Here is a 17,951-nt window from a genome sequence, read left to right on the forward strand (position 1 = left end):
TTGTTGCTGTCAACAAAGGAGCAGAGAGCCATGTCTCTGGAGAGGATTAGTCGTCAACGTTGGGAGCAGATGTAGAGATTACCGAAACTAAATTCTCTGAAGTGTGGGATTAACTGAAAACAGGTGGCCTCTGTTAGCACTGGCATCCAGCCATAGCTGGGGCAATGGAATTGTGCAAGTCCATGTGACAATCCATATCGTGCACTTGGCTTGCCCTGCGTTGCACCTTCTATTGGTTAAATCTTTATCTTGATGAATCTCACTGACTCCACAGATGACTTCATTCCACAGAAATGCTTTGATTCTTTGCTTTTACTTCTTCTGGAAACAAAGCAACTTATTTTGAGAACAAGTCCAAAAAAGGAATTTAGCTTGTGCTCTGAAACAAAGTGAGTCTATTACTTTCGATCTTCTCTCTGGCCAAGCCAAATCTTGACTGGCTCACACCTCGGGTTACAACTCATCCAACGATCTTTCAGATTTGTGCGGGAAGGAACTGAAGATGCCGGTTTACATCGAAGATAGACACAAAATGCTGGAGTAACTCAGCGGGTCAGGCAGCAATTCTGGAGGAAAAGAATAGGTGACGTTTCGGCTGGGAACCCTTCTTCACACCCGTTTCTTTCAGATCTTTCGGATATCTTTCAGATTTTATCTTTTTAAAAGTGAGTTCTATATGTTCGATGCTAAACTGTGACCAGGCAGTCACTGAGAACGACATGTTGTAATATCAAGGGTGGTGGAGTGGGTGGTGGAGTGGGGACGGAATTCTACTCTTCACTGTTTCCTCCTCTGTTTACTCCTTTTTAGTTTATCTCGATTATGTTGCCATTCCTGGCGCTTCCAAAAAGTAACTGGGTTTGGCCACTTTAGTTTAGTTTAGAGATACAGCATGGAAACAGGCCCTTCGGTCCACCAAGTCTGTGCCGACCAGCGATCCCTGCACATTAACACTATCACACACACACACTCACACACACACACACACACACACACACACACACACACACACACACACACACACACACACACACACACACACACACACACACACACACACACACACACACACGACAATTGACAATTTTACCGTAGCCAATTAGCCTGCAAACCTGCACGTCTTTGGAGCGTGGGAGGAAACCGGAGCACCCGGGGAAAGCCCATGCGGTCACAGGGAGAACGTATAATGTCTGTACTGACAGCACCCGTAGTCAGGGTCGAACCTGCGTCTCTGGCGCTGTAAGGCAGCTTCTCTACCACTGCACCGCCCATTTATTTGTTGGGGCCAACTAGCCCCCTAACCCATCCATGGTCCATGGCTGAACTATAAGCTGCTTCCTTCATCCTCAGCCCTGCTAGTTTTGAACACAGCACAGTGTTCACAACCTAACTGCAGTATGAATGTATTTCCAAAATGTATCACATTGTGGAAGTGCCAATGGGCAGTGATCTGCTGCCTGACTCACTGACTTCCTCCAGTGCTTTATGCTGAGATTTTGCCAAGAGTCAAGAGTGTTTTATTGTCATATGTCCCGTTCAGAACAATGACATTCTTACTTGCAGCAGCACAACAGAATATACAAACATGTGTAAGAAGGAACTGCAGATGCAGGTTTAAACCGAAGATGGACACAAATTGCTGGAGTAATCAGCGGGACAGGCAGCGCCTTTGGAGAGAAGGAATGGGTGACGTTTCAGGTCGAGACCCTTCTTCAGACTTCGAGTCTCGACCCAAAACGTCACCCATTCCTTCTCTCCAGAGATGCTGCCTGTCCCGCTGAGTTACTCCAGCATTTTGTGTCCATCTTCGATTTGAACCTGCATCTACAGTTCCTTCCGACACATGCACTATAGAACAGTTGTTTAGAGTAGTTGAGCAAATAAAACCCAGCTGTAGCAAAAATAAACGGACCATGACATATGATTCTTTTGGGAATCCTTGGTTTATCAATTGAACATTAAACCAATTGGGATAAATTGTTAAATATCATTATTGTCTGTAGTTTTGTAATTTCTTTATTAAGGAGTTGTGCTCAGTTGGTACATGAGATCCAAAATCGTGCAGCTGTTGAGGTCTGAGATAAAAGCAGGAAAATGGTGGAGATGCAGAGCCTCCATGTGGAGAGGAACAGTGGTATCATTTCGGCCAAATGACCTCTCATCGGCCAACTTGGTGAAAGTTTGTTAACTTCAATGTTTCCTTTATTTCTTTATTATGACGTGTACCAAGGTACAGTGAAATGCTATTATCCATACAGCTCAGCAAGACAATCACCACACATATGCACAATCCCCCAGTTAGTATAGAATGTGCCGAACATCCCACTGCGTCCATATGCAAGAGGCTCCATTTTGGCACCATTATACAGTCCCAGCTGCAGGAGGCCACAAAGTCCCATTGCAGACGTCGCTTTTCACCCTGAGAAACAAGTCCTTACCTACGCACTCCCTCATCTCCACTCTGGCAAAAGGTATAGAAGTGTGAAAACGCACACCTCCAGATTCAGGGACAATGTCTTCCCAGCAGTTGGGAACTGAACCATCCTACCAACAAATAGAGGGCAGTCCTGAACTACTATCTACCTCATTGTAGACCCTTGGACTATTTTTAATCGGACTTTACTGGGTTTTATCTTGCATTAGATGTTATTCACGTTTTCCTTTATCATGTATATGCACACAGTGGATGGCTCGATTGTAATCGTATTGTCTTTCCAGTGACTGGTTAGCATGCAACAAAAACTTTTCACCGTACACATAACAATAAACTAAAATCAAACTAAAACACAAACTTTAAATTGTCCTGAATAAAAAAGACACACAGTTCTTGACTAACTTAATGGATCAGTCAGCATCTCTGGAGAACATAGATACTGTAAGTGATTTTCGAGCTGGGACTCTTATTATAACCATATAACAATTACAGCACGGAAACAGGCCATCTCAGCCCTACAAGTCCGTGCCGAACAACTTTTTTTCCCCTTAGTCCCACCTGCCTGCACTCATACCATAACCCTCCATTCCCTTCTCATCCATATGCCTATCCAATTTATTTTTAAATTATACCAATGAACCTGCCTCCACCACTTCCACTGGAAGCTCATTCCACACCGCTACCACTCTCTGAGTAAAGAAGTTCCCCCTCATATTACCCCTAAACTTCTGCCCCTTAATTCTGAACACTTTAAATTGCTCTGACTTTTCCCTGCTGCCAAGGCTGTTTTCCTGAAAAAGAAAATGGAAGTGCCATTTAATCAATAATCTTTAGTTTTCCTGCATCCCATGTGAATTGCTGTGTTTGGATAGCGTGCTTTGTAATTCCTTAATCAAAATTCATGTACTGATGGTCAGACTCCCTCTTTAAGAATTCAATGTTGTTACAATAAATTCTACTCCAAATTTTAATATCAGATAAATGGCCATCTGGGAATTGCGATCTGAGTTATCTCACAGGAGTGGGTAATTATAGTGTAACAATTACACCAGAAATAACCAGAGCTGGCAAAACATGTTAATATAATCATTGCATTGGAATCTTCCCACTTTGTGCATGCAATACTTATGTAAATATAGTTGGAACGGGGCGAAGAATACGAGAAATAATTCACTGGAAGAGTGAAATGTACGTTTGGTTCAGAGATATAACATGGAAACAGGCCCTTCGGCCCACCGAGTCTGTGCCGACCAGCGATCCCCACATGCTAGCACACATTCTAAACACACTAGGGACAATTTTACAAACCCTGCATGTCTTTGGGATGTGGGAGGAAACCGGAGCTCCCAGAGAAAACCCACGCAGGTCACGTTAAGAACATACAAACTCCATATAGACAGAGCCCGTAGTCAGGATTGAACTCGGATCTCTGGCTCCGTAAGTCAGTGACGTTACCTCCGCACCACCATGCCACCCACAAGAAAGATGCATTTGGCAAGTTTTACACTGGTGATATCACCTCCAGGAACACACAACTGTTTCATCAGCTCATTCCCGCCAGCTCAGATTTCCTGCTAAATGTGATCAAACCCTTGTTTTCTCAGCTACATAAAAATTAAAAAGAAGAAGCCTATCTCTCATGACACTGTTTGTATGAGTAAACTATTTCTCTTTGACTTCACCCATTGAAGAATGACCTTGGCGATTTGAGCATATTTGAGTTTAGTTTATTGTCATGTGTACCGAGGTACAGTGAAAATCTTTTGTTGCGTGTTAACCTGTCAGCGGAAAGAGAGACTGGTGAATCTGTGGAACTCATTGTGGAGGCCAAGTCAATGGATATTTTTAAGGCAGAGCTTGATGGATTCTTGATTAGTATGGATGTCAGGAGTTATGGGGAGAAGGCAGGACAATGGGGTTGAGAGGGAAAGTTGGATCAGCCATGATTGAATGGCAGAGTTGACTTGATGGGCCGAATGGCCTGATTATGCTTCTATCACATAAACATATGGATGCATAATTACAATTGTGCCATTCACAGTGTCCTAGATCAACGATAAAGGAAATAACGTGAATAAAGTTTAGTGCTAGATAAAGCCTAATAAAGTCTGATCAAAGATAGTCCGAGGTCTCCAATGACGTAGATAGTAGTTCAGGACCGCTCTCTAGTTGTTGGTAGGATGGTTCAGTTGCCTGATAACAACTGGGAGGGAAACTGTCCCTGAATCTGGAGGTGGGAGTTTTCAAACTTCTCTACCTTTTGTTTAATGTGTTGGGGTGAAGAGGGAGTGTCCGGGGTGCGACTCGTCCTTGATTATTTCAGAGCATCACCAGTGTTTTATTGAATTTCTTGCCGCTTGCAGATGTTGATGAATGCACGGCAGGAACGCACCAATGCAACCCGTCGCAGATCTGCATCAACACGGAGGGAGGCTACAGCTGTTCCTGCACGGAAGGCTACTGGTTGGCAGATGGACAGTGCATGGGTAAGTGTCAATGTACCCTCATAAGGAGTGAACTCAGGTAAAGGGAATTGCACACACACACACAAAGGACAGCATCAGAGGTCAGGATTGAACCCATGTCTCTGGGGCTGGGGGACTTTACCTTGCAGCTCTACTAGTTGCCCCATTGGTGGGATTATGAGTGCCAGAGAACAAATTTCAGAAAATAAATGTGGGAATGGGATGAAGACACAAGAAACAGCAGATGCTGGAATCTTGAGAAAAAACAACAAAGTGCTGGAGGAACTCAACGGGTCAGACAGCATCTGTTGAGGGAATGGACAGACGTTTCAGGTCAGGACCCTTCTTCAGACTGATCCATCTGCAGAGGGAATGGAATGGTTAGGTTTGCCCTGAGAAATGTCACAGACGATGACCAAATAACCTCATTCTGGATCATTAGGAAATAAGGGAAACCTACTATCATTAAAGATTTGTCGGTACATCTAACCAAGGAACCTTGGGCACCTAAACTCCATGGATCTCTTCTGAGCTGCGGACAAAGTCATGTCATTTGTCCTGCAGCTGGAAGGATGGTACTTGTCTCCCAGTGGGGGTGTACAAAGGGAAAATGTTTTCTTGGGCCTGAGACAGAGTAAATTAGTGCTCAGTGGGGTGAGGAAGTTGCTTTATGTGGAGATATTACATTTGTTCTGTGAAGTTTGGAAGAAAAGTGAAGTTGATCTATTTAATTTCATTTATTTAGTTTGGAGATCTAGCACGGAAGGAAACAGGCCCTTCGGCCTACCGGGTCAGCGCCTCCCAGCGGTCCCAGCGCACTAACACAATCCTACACACCCTAGGGACAATTTACGATTTACAATCTACAATTTTACCAAGGCGATTAGCCTACAACCTGTACGTCTTTGGAGTGTGGGAGGAAACCGGATCACCCAGAGAAAACCCGCGCGAACGCGTGGAGAACGTGCAAACTCCGTACAGACAGCACCCGTAGTCAGGTAGTCACAGTGAAGTAGGGGGCAGGACCCAGTGCTGGTTGATCTACTCTGGCTCTTTAGAGATACAGTGCGGAAATAGGCGCTTCGGCCCACCGAGTCCGCGCTGACCAGCGATCCCCGCACACTAACACTATCCCACACACACGAAGGACAATTTATGATTCTACCGAAGCCAATTAACCTACAAACCTGTGTTTAAGAGGGAACTGCAGATGCTGGAGAATCGAAGGTTACACAAAAAAGCTGGAGAAACTCAGCGGGTGCAGCAGCATCTATGGCGTCTGAAGAAGGGTTTCGGCCCGAAACGTTGCCTATTTCCTTCGCTCCATAGATGCTGCTGCACCCGCTGAGTTTCTCCAGCTTTTTTGTGTAACCTACAAACCTGCATGTCTTTGGGATGTGGGAGGAAACCGGAGCACCCGGAGCAAACCCACGCAGGTCACGGGGAGAGCGTGCAAACTCCGTGCAGACAGCACCCGTAGTCAGGATCGAACCCGGGTCCCTGGTGCTGTAAGGCACCAGCTCTTACGCTCCACCACCAGCGGTAATTCAGCGAGTCAGGCAGCATCCCTGGAGAACATGGACTGATGACGTTTCAGGTCGGGACCCTTCTTCAAAGTTGAACAGATGGTTTTTAGTGTAAATATTGGGATTAATTAAAATGAGTAGCATTCAATCATGAATGACATTTTCCACCATTAGAAATCCTAAAATAACATAATCTGTGCCATAACGCAGAATAAAACATAATTAAGTCTCATTCATCTCATGATGGCAGTGGAAATGAAGCCAATCAGATGGAGTTGGAGAGGCAAATGGAAGATTAATTCACAGAGCCTGTTTCAGTGCTGTGTCTCTACACTTAACTAAACTAACAAGTGACGTTTCGGGTCGAGACCCTTCTTCAGCCCGGGGAATAAGACTGACAGGATTTTTCTTCTGTAGGCTGTCAGATCCGCGATGGGCTGAATGGCCTCCCACATGTCCTGCAACATTTCTATGATGTTTGGATTAAAAATGAAGTGAATGATTGATTATTTCATGTTCTGAGCATTGCTTCCTGAACCACAATGAACTCTGCTTTCCCCTTCAGACATCGATGAGTGTCGCCATGGATACTGCCAGCAACTGTGCGCCAACATTGCTGGCTCCTATTCCTGCCAGTGCAATTCCGGGTTCCTCCTGAATGCCGATGGGAGGTCGTGCCAAGGTAGGGAGAGTTCAATGTCAGTTCCGTCAACTGGTAAAATGCACCAAAAGAGGCTCACACTGGTTTTAATAATCATGTGCAGGAAGGAACTGCAGATGCTGGTTTAAACCGAAGATAGACACAAAAAGCTGGAGTAACTCAGTGGGACAGGCAGCATCTCTGGAGAGAATGAATGGGTGACGTTTCAGGTCGCGACCTGAAACGTCACCCATTCCTTCTCTCCAGAGATGCTGCCTGTCCCGCTGAGTTATCTGAAGAAGGGGCACGACCCAAAACGTCACCCATTCCTTCTCTCCGGAGATGCTGCCTGTCCCGCTGAGTTACTCCAGCTTTTTGTGTCTATCTTAGCTTTAGTAATAATTTGAATTCACAGATAGGGCAGCACGGTGGCACAGTGGTAGAGTGGCTCCCGTCACTTATGAGCTTATGAACAGTTGAGACACCAGCTCATCCAATAATTCAGCTTGTCAATTTATCCCAATTCAAATCAAGCCAAGCCAAACAATGTTCTTCGACAGGTTTTTGTGCCATGTGCGATGTGTGGCAGGTTAGGATCGGGTTCTAAATACTGCAACTACATGATATAACCATATAACCATATAACCATATAACAATTACAGCACGGAAACAGGCCATCTCGACCCTACAAGTCCGTGCCAAACAACTTTTTTTCCCTTAGTCCCACCTGCCTGCACTCATACCATAACCCTCCATTCCCTTCTCATCCATATGCCTATCCAATTTATTTTTAAATGATACCAATGAACCTGCCTCCACCACTTCCACTGGAAGCTCATGCCACACCGCTACCACTCTCTGATACATTTGTTCTTTTAGTAAAAAATAATAACAGATTAGCCACTTATGCTGTGTCTTTCACAACTTCCCCAAGAATTCTACAGGCAGTAAAGTACATGGGAAGAAAAGACATAAACACAAGGGACTACAGATGCTGGTTTACAAGAGTGGCTGAAGTTGCAATGTAGAGAACGTGGTGACCTATGAGTGCACAGCAAGACTCCACAGGCATCAATGGAATGCGAATGCTCTAATCTGATTGAATGAATGAATGAATGAATGAATGAATGAATGAATACGTTTTATTGGCCAAGTATTCACATACAAGGAATTTGCCTTGATGCTCTGCCCGCATGTGACAACATGACATACAGTGACAGTTAGGAACGACACATAAAACATTAAACATTAATAATAAAACATTATCGATTAAACATGTGAATTCTGCTTCAAACATTACACTTTCATTCTATCATTTCACTTGTCAACCTGCTCTGGTGCTTTGAACAGGACAGTGTCTTAGTGCAGTCATCTGGATTATTTTCCTTCATACATATTTTGCTTAACTTTCAGTTAACGCAATTTTTAAGATCTTACTTGCATATGATGCAGGTTACATATTATGGCTTCCACGTTTTGGAGATTTTATTGATACAGCACGGAAACAGGCCCTTTGGCCCACCGGGCCTGTGCCGACCAGCGATCCCCGCTCACTAGCACTATCCTACACACTAGGGACAATTTGCAATTTCACTGAAGCCAATTAACCTACAAGACTGTACGTCCTTGGAATGTGGGAGCAAACCGGAGCAGCCGGAGAAAACCCCCGTGGTCACAGGGAGAACGTACAAACTCCATACAGAAAGCACCCATAGGCTGGATCGAACCCGGGTCTCTGGTGCTGTGAGGCAGCAACTCTACCGCTGCGCCACCGTGCCGCCTAAGCTCTCTTCCGAATTGGTACATATACTTTTTAATCTTTGCCATCGCCCAAGGCATACATTTACCAAAGAGATTTATCATCATCATCATCATCATCATCATCATTGAAAACATTAACGACACAGTGGCGCTGGTTTCCGACGGGAACGGTGACGGACGCACCACACATCTCTGTCCTCCAGTTCCTGCGGACTCCCGCCGCTGGAAGTATAGGATTTTGGTGTGTGTGTGCTTTATCATCATTCCTTACAATGCTGTGTACGACAGTGATCGCAACTTCTACTGAAGTGTGGATGGCCTTTGGCTCGCCAGAAGCTCATCCGCCCTTTGACAGGTCTGGTTTTTGGTCCTGCTGGGGGTCCACAGCCCCCTCCTCACCTGGCAAACCAGGTGGGGGGGAGACGGTTCAGTCGCCGACTATCCGACCATGGAGCAGGTAGCATGGAGAGGTTGAAGGGGATAAAAGACATAAATATAGATAATAGAACAGATGACCAGATGTACTGAGACTGATCCTCATTCAATCCTCTACCTTCCTGTTGTAGATGTGGACGAGTGCTCTGGAGAGAATCCTTGTGGTCAACAATGCATCAACACCTATGGCTCTTTCCTTTGTCGCTGTGACACTGGGTACGAATTAAACTCAGAGGGAATGGGCTGCTCTGGTAAGGAATGGAACGGCATGCTTTACTTCTTTTTAAAACTGGCTTTATTTCCCCGACACCCTTCACATCTCTGTCAAATGATGAGTGTTTTAAGCCATTGGGCCTGTGCTCGCTGGGGTTTAGAAGGATGGGAGGGGAACTCATTGAAACTTACCATATAGTGAAAGGCTTGGATAGAGTGGAAGTGGAGAGGATGTTTCCACTAGTGGGAGAGTCTAGGACCAGAGGCCACAGCCTCAGAATAAAAAGACGTACCTTTAGAAAGGAGATGAGGAAGAATTTCTTTAGTCAGAGGGTGGTGAATCTGTGGAATTCATTACCACAGATGGATGTGGAGGCCAAGTCAATGGATATTTTTAAGTTGGAGATTGGCAGATTCTTGATTAGTACAGGTATCAGGGGGTAATGGGGAAAAGGCAGGAGAATGGGGTTGAGAGGGAAAGATAGATCAGCTATGATTGAATGGCGGAGTATTCTGCTCCTAGAACTTATGAACAAATGTTTCACCTGAATGTAAAGACAATGATTATTGTATGAAGCATTGTATAATCGAGCTGTCACTGGCACTTTGTGGTCGGCCAGCGAGAGTTAGAGCTGTCACTGGCAACTATCCCAAGGCTATGTCTGTTGCACGTCTGTGAAGCTCCACTGCCGAGGAACCAAAAGCCAGCCGGTGAGTTTGAAGAAGCTCATATCTGTCAGTGTACTTGCCGAATGCATGGAATACTGGCCAAACCTCAGCTGGAGTGCTGCTTGCACCACATGATAGGAAGGATCTGATGGTGCTGGGGAGAGTGTGGAGAAGACTCAACAAGATGTCCATTCAGATGGAGCAGTTAAGTTATGGGGCGAGACTGGGGAAGCTGGGTCTATTCTCGTTGGAGTGGGGGGAGGTTAAGAGGAGACATGATTGCGGTATATACAATGATATATAATACCTTTATAAATATGTAGCTAGTGTAAACTGCAAGAAATGTTTCACCTTATCAGAGATAGACAAATTTAGAGGACATACGATACAATACAATACAATACGATAGAATTTTATTTATCCCAGGAGGAAAATTGATCTGCCAATAGTCATAAAACACAAAATACATGAAACATGAAATTTAAGTGATGAGTGGAAAGGATTGGGGGTGTGCAAAGATTTGGGGAGGGGGGTGGGGGGGAGTGGGAAGGGGAGTCAGTCTACCCCACGACAGAAGGGAAAGGAGTTGTACAGTTTGATACAGTTTGACATAGATTTAGAGAAGATCTGAGAAGGACCTTTTTCACCCAGAGAATGGTGAGCGTTCTGGAATATGCCTGAGACAGCAGCAGAGGCAGAGTTACAAAGTGTCAGATTAATATTTGAATTCTCTAGGTCTAGAGGGCCACAGGCCAAGTGCTGAAAGATGGGATTAACATGCATGGGTCTGTATGGACGCAGGGGCAGGATCGCATGTTACCATGTTGCATGACAATGACTGGAGGCAAGAAAACTTTGCATGGAAAAGGTGGAAGTCATTTGGAACATTGAATACCCCCAATAGATCCCGGGCTCCAACCTTATAAAATGTGGGTCAAACTTCAGCTGGAGTACCGCTTGCAGTTCTGTCCACCGCACTACAGGGAAGATGTGATAGCACTGGAGAAAATGCAGAGCAGATTCAGCTGGATGGTGACTCTTTAAAGGGACTGTTTCAAACCCTTGGTGATTGTAGTTATCTTCAATGGGAACTGTTAGATAAATGTAAACTTTTTGTTCAACTATGCATGTGGTACTTGGGTGAGGGAGGGGTGGGGGAGGGGAGGGGGGGGGGGGGGGGAGGGGTGGGGGTGGGGGGGGGGGGGGTGGGGGAGGGGGGGGGGGGGGTTGGGGGGATGGGTGCGAGAGACTATTGTATCCATGACAACATTTTCAAGTAAATGGCTCAATGGTGTTTTTATTCTCACATTTGCAAGGTACAAACGCACAGCGAAATTCTTGTCTTACAAACAGTCCAGTAGAGTATTAGAAACAAAGAAAATAGGTGCAGGAGTAGGCCATTCGGCCCTTTGAGCCTGCACCACCATTCAATGTGATCATGGCTGATCATCCAACTCGGTATCCTGTACCTGCCTTCTCTCCATACCCCCTGATCCCTTTAGCCACAAGGGCCACATCTAACTCCCTCTTAAATATAGCCAATGAACTGGCCTAAACTACATTCTGTGGCAGAGAATTCCACAGATTCACCACTCTGTGTAAAAAATGTTTTTCTCATCTCAGTCCTAAAAAATTTCCCCTTTATCCTTAAACTGTGACCCCTTGTTCTGGACTTCCCCAACATCGGGAACAATCTTCCTGCATCTAGCCTGTCCAACCCCTTAAGAATTTTGTAAGTTTCTATAAGATCCCCCCTCAATCTTCTAAATTCTAGAATAGGTGTTGCTATACCTAAGCACGTCCCCGATTAGCAAGTATACAGAAATAGTCTACTGACACTGCATCCAGCAATGATTAAACGGTGTGAACCCTGCTCAAGGCCACAATGACCTATAGTTGTCAGAATTTTGAGCAATTATTATAACACCCAATTGTGTCGAAGTCTTTAAACTTGACTGTGCTCAATACAAACATTATGATAAATTAATCATCCATCAGAAACAGAAATGATGCTATCATTGATAAATATTTTGGTACAATGTAGCTACCTTAACTTCCAAGTAAAATATTGGCTTGCATTACATAATTCCCTGTAGAATTTCTTTCCAATGCAAGAGTATATTCCACAGCTGTGATCTAACTGAGGCAAAGTAAGGTTGCTTAAAAAAACATTTGTGAACTAGAGTTTGTATTTCAAGAGTCAACAGTGTTTTATTGTCAAACGCCCCGAAACGGCACAATGAAATTCTTATCTGCAGCAGCACAACAGATACTTAAAAATATTACTTCTGTAAACACCATAATAAACAATTTTTAAAAGTCCGCTACGTAAAAAACAGAAACAAACAAACAGTAAAATGGATGTACACAGTAGACATAGACGTAGACATGAGAAATAGGTGCAGGAGTAGAGGCCATTCGGCCCTTCGAGCCAGCACCACCATTCAATATGATCATGGCTGATCATCCAAAGTCAGTACCCCGTTCCTGCTTTTACCATATCCCTTGATTCCTTTAGTCACACATGCCTACATTTTGGCCCATACCCCTCTAAACCTGTCCTTTCCAAGTACCTAGGATGGACACAAAAATCTGGAGTAACACAGTGGGACAGGCAGCGTCTCTGGAGAGAAGGATCGGGTGACGTTCCGGGTCAAGACCCTTCTTCAGACTTCTTCTTCTATTCATGTACCTAATTGTTTCTTAAAACCGTCAGCCCACTGAGTCCATGCGGGCCGCCCGTACACGAGTATGTTATCCCACTTTCTTATCCACTCCCTACACACTAGGAGGCAATTTACAGAGGCCAATTAACCTACAAACCTGCACGTCTTTGGGATATGGGAGGAAACTCACAGGGAGAAAGTACAAACTCCACACAGACATCACCTGAGGTCAGGATCGAACCCTTCGATGATTGGTCATAGAGCATGAAGCAAGCCCTTCAGCCCAACTTGCCCATGCCGACTAGGATGCCCCATCTACCTTAGTCCCCCCTGCCCACGTTCGCCCATTTCCCTCTTAACCTTGGTTATCCATGTACCTGTCCAAATGTTGTCATAGTAAATGTCCTAACCACCTCCTCTGGCAGCTCGGTCCATATACCCACCACCCATTGTGTCTAAAAGATTGCCCCTCAGATTCCTATCACAGTCAATCATTTTCCTCTCACCTTAAACCTATGTCTTCTGGTTCTTCATTCCCCTACTCTGGGTAAAAACAAACTATCTATTCCCCTCATGATCTTATACACCTCTATAAGATCACCCTTCAGCCTCCTGTGCTTCAAGGAATAAAACCCTAGCCTGCTCAACCTCTCCCTATAGCTCAGGCCCTCAAGTCCTGGCAACATCCTTGTGAATCTTCTCTGCACCCTTTCCTGCTTAAGGGCAGCTAGGTGACCAAAAACTGCACACAATGCACACAATGCACCCAGCGGAGGAGGTGTTCTGCTCAGGACAGTAGATCAGTCATTACTGGTAATCATCTTAGGTTAATCAGGGAATGTAATGTGGACTCATTGTTTCCTCATGAATACTTGCTATTTCAACAAAACAAAATACTTGTCATAGATGCAGCAACTCAGACATTGGTGATGAGTCTTGCTCATAGTGTGTCCTGCTATGTACTTTCACCCTCAAATGGGCATTTTTACAGTGTAGGAAGGAACTGCAGATGCTGGTTTACAGCGAAGATGGATACAAAATGCTGGAGTAACTGCGCAGGACAGGCAGCATCTCTGGAGTGAAAGAATAGGCGATGGTTCGGGTCTGAAGAAGGGTCTCGAACCAAAACGTCACCTATTTATTTTCTCCGGAGATGCTGCCTGACTCGCTGAGTTACTCCAGCACTCTGTGGAATTTTGCAGGATATTGTTAAAAAGATACAAATCTGAGAGCAAATGGAAACAGATATAACAGCATTATTTCCCTGATATTTTCCAATTAGACGAATAGAAAATAATCAGACTCATAGAATCACACTGCATTGAAAGATGCCAACCCGTCCATGCCGACCAAGATGACCCATCGAAGCTCATCACCTTTGCCTGCGTTTGGCCCATATCCCTCCATACCTTTCCAAATCAATTCAAAAAATTGTAAATGGATAATATTTGGCACAATCATCCATGTGGCTCCATTAACATTGAAGCAAAACTACAAATTAGCGCCCTCTTGTGGTCCCTCTACAACAGTGCTCATCTTAGAAACTAGCTGTTTTTGTGGATGCAGGACTTGATAGTTCAGTTGTGACTTTCACCGACCTCATTTGCTGCTATAATGTAGTTACGATTACAACTAACGCTTCCTTAAAATTATCTCACCTTTCAAATTTATTAAAGTGTTAATTCCTCTGTACCGTTTTCATTGCTTAGTTCAAAACCATTGTTAACTTAAAACATTCTCTGCAGTTTAGTTTAGTTTAGAGATACAACATGGAAACGGGCCCTTCGGCCCATCGAGTCCACACTGACCAGCGATCCCCACACATTGACACTACCCTACACACACTCGGGACTATTTTACATTCACACCAAACCAATTGATCTACAAACCATGTATGTCTTTGGAGTGTGGGAGGAAACCGAAGATCTCAGAGAAAACCCACACAGGTCACGGGGAGAACGTACAAACACCATTCAGACATACACCTGTAGTCAGGATCGAACCCGAGTCTCTGGCACTGTAAAGGGCCTGTCCCACTTTCACAACCTAATTCACGACCTCTGCCGAGTTTGCCCTTGACTCATACTCGCGGCATGGTCGTCACGAGGTCGTAGGCAGGTCGTAGGAGGTCGTAGGTACTCGTGGCATCAAATAGGTCGGGGCGTTTTTTCTAGCATGATGAAAAATGTCCACGAGTAAAAAAGGTCGTGAATTAGGTCATGAAAGTGGGACAGGCCCCTAAGGCGGCAGCAATACCGCTGCCCCACTGTGCCGCTGTTGGCTGTGTAAAGTTTACTGTTGGCTTTTTACAAGATTTTACAAGATTTCAATCAGATGGATATTCTAAGGTAGACACAAAATGCTGGAGTAACTCAGCAGGACAGGCAGCATGTCTGGAGAGAAGGAATGAGAGCCGTTTTTCAGACTGAAGCATTTTGTGTCTACCTTCGCTTTAAACCAGCATCTGCTGTTCTTTCCAACATGGATGGATATTCTATCCCTTTGAGTTTATTGAGGGAATTAAATAACTTGCAGCTATCCTTGCATTAAGAATAAAAGAAACACTCTTAGGCTGGAAAACAATGTTTAGTTCTTAGTTTAGTCTATCGTCACGTGTACCAAGATACAGCGAATAGCTTTTTAGTTGCGTGCTACCCAGTCAGCTTAAAGACTATACATGATTACTATCAAGCTGCCCACAGTGTACAGATACAGGATAAAGGGACGGACATTTAGTACACGGCAAACTCCAGAAAAGTCTGATTAAGTAGTTTGATTAAAGATAATTTATGAAATGTAAACATAAATACTTTGGATTTCTATTAAATTGTAATAGCTCGTAAATTGTAATAGGTTGTACAGAACGCTCTATCCTAGTGACATCAGTATTATAAATGTTTCAGTTTCACATAAACTCTTTAAAGTAATTTGAGGAGGTATTTATTTATTCCTTCATAGGGCGTAGATGTCACAGCTAGTTTGCAATTACTGCCCATCCCCAAGTGCCCTTTGAACAGAAGTAATGGGTCGGGATGTGGGGATGCAGGGAGAATGTCTTTAAGCAGGAAATTTAGGCCATTTAGGACTGAGATGAGGGGAAACAATTTTCACCCAGAGAGTTGTGAATCTGTGGAATTCTTTGCCACAAAGGCAGTGGAGGCCAATTCCCTGGATGTATTCAAGAGAGAGTTAGATATAGCTCTTAGGGCTAATGGAATCAAAGGACATGGGGGAAAAACAGGAACGGGGTACTGATTTTGGATGATCAGCCATGATCACATTGAATGGCGGTGCTGGCGCGAAGGGCCGAATGGCCGACTCCTGCACCTATTTTCTATGTTTCTGTGAAAGAATGCAGAGAAGATTTATGAGGATGTTGCCAGGAGGCCTGAGCTATAGAGAGAGGTTGAGCAGATGAGGACATTATTCCTTGGGGCGCGAGACGCTGAGGGGTGACCTTATAGAGGGAATAGATAGGGTGAATGGGTGATCTTATAGAGGTGTGTATGATCATGAGGGGAACAGATAGAGTGAATGCACAGTTCTTTTACCCAGAGTAGGGGAATCAAGTAGGGGATTTCTTGCTATTGAGGGAGTGCAGTGTAGGTTCACCAGGTTAATTCCCAGGATGGCGGGACTGTCATATGTTGATAGAATGGAGCGGCTGGGCTTGTATACTCAGGAATTTATGAAGATGAGAGGGGATCTTATTGAAACATATAAGATTATTAGGGGTTTGGATACGCTAGAGGCAAGAAACATGTTCCAGATGTTGGGGGAGTCCAGAACCAGGGGCCACAGTTTAAGAATAAAGAGGTAAGCCATTTAGAACAGAGATGAGGAAAAACTTTTTCACAGAGAGTTGTGAATTTGTGGAATTCTCTGCCTCAAAAGGCAGTGGAGGCCAATTCTCTGGATGCTTTCAAGAGAGAGTTAGATAGAGCTCTTAGAGATATGGGGAGAAGGCAGGAACGGGCTATGAATTGTGGATGAACAGCCATGATCACATTGAATGACGGTGCTGGCTCGAAGGGCTGAATGGCCCTTAACTGGGAGTGGAGTTTTGGGATTTTGGTGCAGTTTCATCTCACACCAGGATTACATCTGGGTGTCTACTTGTGTGAGTCACTTCTCGAGGGAGGTCTCTCACTGTGCAATTAGCTCAGGGCAGCACAGTGGCACAGCGGTAGAATTGTCACCTTACAGCTCTGAGACCCAGGGTCTGACTGCAGGTGCTGTCCGTACAGAGTTTGCATGCTCTCCCTGTCACTGCCTGAGTTTTCTCTGGGTGCTCTGGTTTCCTGCCACATCCCAAAGACGTGCAGGTTTATAGGTTAATTGGCTTTGGTAAATTGAGAGACTCAAGGCTGAAGGAGGGTCTCGACCTGAAACGTCAACTATTCCTTTTTATCCAGAGATACCACCTGACCTGCCGAGTTACTCCAACATTTTGTGTGTATTTTCCTTTAAAATATTGTCCTTCTCACCTTAAAGCTATGGCCTTCGTTCTCTGTCATTTCCTTCCTGGAAATAAAGGTTCTGACTGTCTACCATGTCTATGCATCTCGTAATCTTATATACTTCTATCAGGTCTCCCTTCGTTCTCCGATGCTGCAGGGAAACATGTTGTGGCTGGGGCAACACAATTGAAAACAAGCAGCTGGTACAAGTCTGGAGTGTGCAACAAAAACAGTGTGTGGGTGTCAGTTTCTGACTCGGATATTTACTCTCCCTTCTAGATATCAATGAATGCAGCTTCTCTGAGTTTCTCTGCCAACACCAATGCGTGAATGAGCCGGGCGATTACTACTGCATCTGTCCAGAGGGCTACACCATGTACAGTGACAACAGGAGCTGTCAAGGTAAAAGGACAGTCAATATGACTTGGTTAAGTTGTGCGTTGAGTTGAGTTGAGGTTAGTTTAGAGACACTGAATTGAAACAGGCCCTTTGGCCTACCGAGTCTGCGCCGACCAGCAATCCCTGCACACTAACGCTATCCTATACACACTAGGAACAGTTTACAAATATACCCCAAGCCAATTAACTTGAAAACCTGTAAGTCTGTGGGGTGCGGGAGGAAACGCCAAAGACTTACTTCTTACGGAGATCCCGGGGAAAACCCACGCAGGTCATGAGGAGA

The 17,951-nt window shown here is 44.7% G+C and overlaps 1 protein-coding gene across 1 annotated transcript in view; it reads left to right on the forward strand.

Moving 5' to 3' along the window:
• The window catches only part of fbln5 (fibulin 5), a 77,099-nt gene that overhangs the window by 44,807 nt on the left and 14,341 nt on the right, over positions 1–17,951 (forward strand). Inside the window, exons 5-8 of the mRNA XM_055640113.1 lie at positions 4,798–4,920; positions 6,991–7,107; positions 9,393–9,512; positions 17,549–17,671. Of these exons, the coding sequence (XP_055496088.1) occupies positions 4,798–4,920; positions 6,991–7,107; positions 9,393–9,512; positions 17,549–17,671 (483 nt within the window). The remainder of the gene's footprint in view (positions 1–4,797; positions 4,921–6,990; positions 7,108–9,392; positions 9,513–17,548; positions 17,672–17,951) is intronic.

Source organism: Leucoraja erinacea, chromosome 9 (genome assembly GCF_028641065.1).
Source record: "Leucoraja erinacea ecotype New England chromosome 9, Leri_hhj_1, whole genome shotgun sequence".
Lineage (NCBI taxonomy): Eukaryota > Metazoa > Chordata > Chondrichthyes > Rajiformes > Rajidae > Leucoraja > Leucoraja erinaceus.